Raw genomic sequence first — 4,194 nt, forward strand, 5'->3', positions numbered from 1 at the left:
TGTGTATTGTTTGAACTAATATTTTTATGTTTCAGAAAGCCCATTCAAATATTTTCAAGAGTATTTTCAGTTCCTGTCTGGAGCCCTGATCCCCAGAGAACCCCTGGCTTCCTGCCATGTCCCCAGATCTCCAAACCTGGCATAAAACTGCTCAGTCTCTTTGCAAGCTAGAGAAGAGCTTCAGAGTAAACCACTCCCCACATCGTTTTCCAGCTCAAAAGAGCTCTGAAACAGCCTCTATGTGTGTGTGTGGGGGGGGTGTCTAACCCTCCCATTAGAAGAGGAAGTAGAGGTGTTTGTGACAAATCCTTCCACAAAAACACAGTCATTAACCTGTCTGAACAACTGAGATAAGTGTTTGGCTGAAAGGTACAACACTGAAGCTCTGGGCTGAAGGAAGGTGAGTGACTGACTCTGGGTGAATGGTCTCAGTGTAGGGTCCTAAAGTACTGGGGGGCGGGGCGGGAAACTAGTTCACCCTCGTACTCTGTCCAGGATGGTCAGAAGGTAGACATTCTCTTGCCCAATTAGACTAGCCCCAGCCTCAGAGAATTCTTCTCAGAGACTGATGTGTTTTATAAGTCTGAGAAAACTATGGAGATAGAAGGTTAACTAAGGAATCAAATTAAAGATCGGAGACTCCTCAGGGGCTTCTTGAGGTCCTTCTTCCAGCAGCATCTGCTCTGCACGGAGGCAGGTATGACCTCCAGAGGTCCCTGCAGAGGAAAAGTCATCGGGGCTATGAGAATAGTTCCAGGACCCTAACCTCTGAAGTTCAAAATCTCTGCACACATCCAACTTGTGACAAACTGGGGAGCTGACTCTGTCATCTCCCTTCTCCTTTCTTGTCTTCCTCCTCTCAATGGCTCTTTTCCTTTGTCCCTACAGAATGCCTTACTTGAGAATGGCAGCTGAGAACTCTTCTGTGACAGAGTTCATCCTTGCAGGCTTAACAGACCAGCCAGGACTCCGGATTCCTCTCTTTTTCCTGTTTCTTGGTTTTTACGTGGTCACCATGGTGGGGAATCTGGGTTTGATCACACTGATAGGGCTGAACTCTCACCTTCACACACCCATGTACTTCTTCCTCTTTAACTTATCTCTTATAGACTTCTGCTATTCTACTGTCATCACCCCCAAAATGTTAATGAGTTTTATCTCAAAGCAGAACATCATCTCCTACCCTGGGTGTATGACTCAGCTCTTCTTCTTTCTTTTCTTTGTCATCTCTGAGTCCTTCATCCTGTCAGCAATGGCATATGATCGCTATGTGGCCATCTGCAATCCCCTCATGTACACGGTCACCATGTCTCCTCCGGTGTGTCTACTGCTTTTGCTGGGGGTCTATGTGATGGGTTTTGCTGGGGCCATGGCCCACACAGCATGCATGCTGAGATTGACCTTCTGTGACAACAACCTCATCAACCACTACATGTGTGACATCCTTCCCCTTCTCGAGCGCTCTTGCACCAGCACCTATGTGAATGAGCTGGTCGTCTTCATTGTTGTGGGTATTGATATTGGTGTCCCCACAGTCACCATCTTCATTTCTTACGCCCTCATCCTCTCCAGCATCCTCCAAATTCGCTCCACAGAAGGCAGGTCAAAAGCCTTCAGCACCTGCAGCTCCCACATCATTGCAGTTTCTCTTTTCTTTGGGTCAGGGGCATTCATGTATCTCAAACCATCTTCCCTTCTACCTATGAACCAAGGGAAAGTGTCCTCTTTATTTTACACCATTGTTGTGCCCATGCTCAACCCATTAATTTATAGCCTGAGGAATAAGGATGTCAAAGTTGCTCTGAAGAAAATTTTGAGCAAAACTTCATTCTCCTAAGAGAGGAACAATGCTTGGGAAAGACCCACTTTTGTTCTTCCATAGTTGAATCAGAATCCATAGGATACATGGAAGAAATTTTAACTCATTCTTGGACAAGTCTGTCTTCTTCTTCTGAAGGGTATCTGGAAGATCATCTACACCGGTCCTCATATTTCTGAGAAGACACAGGTTTATGGCCCTACCTAGCATTCAGCATCTTAGCCAAACAGCAGCCAAAATTCAGGTTATTTATTTCCATTACGCGTTCCTTTTTGGCTAACTTTCTTCCTCCTTCAGGCCTTGGAGGAAAAAAAATGTGAGCTGGCCTCGGATGTTAGAATCTGGTTCTGTCTACAGAACTTTCATGTCACTTTTCAAGGGCTAATTTTAAATTAGCACATTTTTGTAAGAAGGTAGGAGGTATAGGATTTTGCTGAGATGATGTTGGCTAAATGACCAGAGAAATTCTTGAAGCAGTTTATGGAATGTGGGGGAAGTGTATTAGGACCCAGAGAGCAGCAAGTGTGCTACCACCTAGGCTGGTGGAGTGGTGTTGCAGGAGCCTGGACTTCTAGAGATTTGGTTATGATGGTGGGTTTAAGAACTAACAGGAAATTCCAAGGTTCTGAAGACTAGAATTTGGAAATTATTTCATACACACCCATTTTCTTGTTTTCAAATTGTGCTTTTAAAGGCAAAACTAGTGGACTCTGTGGCCAGGAGAAATCACTTTGGTATCTGTGAAATACTTTAGAACCATAGACCTTTTAGTGTTACTAACCATATTCAGGTTAGCAGCCAATCATCATTGGAAATGCCTATCAAATGGTATATTGGTGAGGCATACAATAGAGACTAAGGTAGAATATTTTCTCTGTCTCTTCTCAGATCAAATTTCTACTCCTTGGCACCTCTTTGAAGAAATTCCCTAATGGATTGCCTTTTCCTCTGGGTTCTTTTTTTGGGTTAGGGCAAAGGGAACCTTGGTAGAGAAAAATCAGGGAGAAGGAGAAAAAAGACATGAAGATAGTTATTTCTGGACATCCTCCCAACTTGGGCTAAAGTGGCAGTAACTGAATCCTCTGTTCCACATGTGTTTACAGTAACTGCTCCCTCCCTTGCTACTTCCTGCCAAGGGCTTATTATGTTTGACCATCTCTTGTGGTTCTCTCAGACAACATTCTGCCTACAACTGTATGAATAGTTCCCTCATCATATTTGCACAATTACTTTGTTTGACTCTCTCTTTTTTGTTTATTTGTTTTTGGCTGAGATACTGATATACCTCCCAGTAAAAGGGAGCGTCCATTAAAAATTGTGATACTAAATATTTTCTGTGATACAATGACATGTAAAATGCCACGAAAATCCTTTCTGTCCTAAAGTTACCTTTAGAAATGCTCTCTCCTATATGAAAAAAGAAAACATAGTTTGGATAGATTTATAACTTTGTATAACTTTTGGACTGGTGCTAATCAGTAATAGTGAATTCAAAAGAAAGTGCATGGACAGGTGAACAATAGAATTCAAGTGATCAAGGCAGAGAAAGATACAAAGTATCATAAAAATTTTGAAAGAGCAGACTATGGAATTGGAAGGTATAATCAGATTTGAATCCCAACTTCTACCCAGTAGTTGTGTAACTTTAAGCAAATTACTTGATGTCTCTTTAACTTTTTTCCAGAGTTCCATTGAGAATTAAATACCAGACAGTTTGGTTTTATCCCCTGCTAGATCTTCTTCCTTCTAATATTTAGCACTTCCACTAACTTACTGTTTAACTTTGAGACAATTGGCTTATCTTTTTAGGCCTACGATCAAGTTATCAACAGATTCAGTGTCTTACTTCAGAGAGGAAAGAAGTTAGCAGTCTCTCTTAGGTCTTGTAAAAGGGCACTCCAAAAGACTGTCCATCAAAGCACTATGCTTTCAAATATAAATTTTGGGAGAATACAAATATTCAATATGCAGCAAACATGTAATAAGTGATTAATAGACATAGAAGGATCTATTGTAAATAGAATATAAAAACAACATGATAGAATATGCTATTTTCATATAAGCAAGAATGGGCTAAGAAAGATGCTGGTGAGACCACATGGGAGGAAGAAAGGAGCTATGGAGAAAAGGAAAAGATATGCCCTCAGAGACTCAACTGTAGGATTTGATTGAAATTGATTTCTATTCAGCTTCTTAAAGATATGACCACCCATCTCTTTTGCTCCCTTCATTCATGTTGAATGTTTGCAATGACCTCCACTCAGATCCCTTTTAATTTAGCAAACTACCATGATCTGAGCATGGAAGCGGTACATGTAGGCAGGAGGTTTACATTTAAGGCATCTCTGGTTTTTAAGTTGTTTTTGGATTGGTAC

General features: G+C 41.5%; 1 protein-coding gene across 2 annotated transcripts; it reads left to right on the plus strand.

Annotated features, from left to right (window-relative positions):
• Positions 1–422: 422 nt before the first annotated feature.
• LOC138821343 (olfactory receptor 8B8-like) lies at positions 423–1,837 on the plus strand. 2 transcript variants are annotated; one of them, XM_070013499.1, is made up of 2 exons: positions 423–433; positions 904–1,837. In XM_070013499.1, exons 1-2 carry the CDS (start codon positions 423–425, stop codon positions 1,835–1,837), a joined length of 945 nt encoding a protein of 314 aa, XP_069869600.1. The 2 variants fall into 2 exon arrangements, with proteins under 2 accessions (XP_069869600.1, XP_069869599.1); XM_070013498.1 differs by lacking the exon at positions 423–433 and having other exon boundaries at positions 890–1,837.
• Positions 1,838–4,194: the final 2,357 nt, after the last annotated feature.

Source organism: Dipodomys merriami, unplaced genomic scaffold (genome assembly GCF_024711535.1).
Source record: "Dipodomys merriami isolate MVZ:Mamm:240054 unplaced genomic scaffold, mDipMer1.0.p SCAF_91, whole genome shotgun sequence".
Classification (NCBI taxonomy): Eukaryota; Metazoa; Chordata; class Mammalia; order Rodentia; family Heteromyidae; genus Dipodomys; species Dipodomys merriami.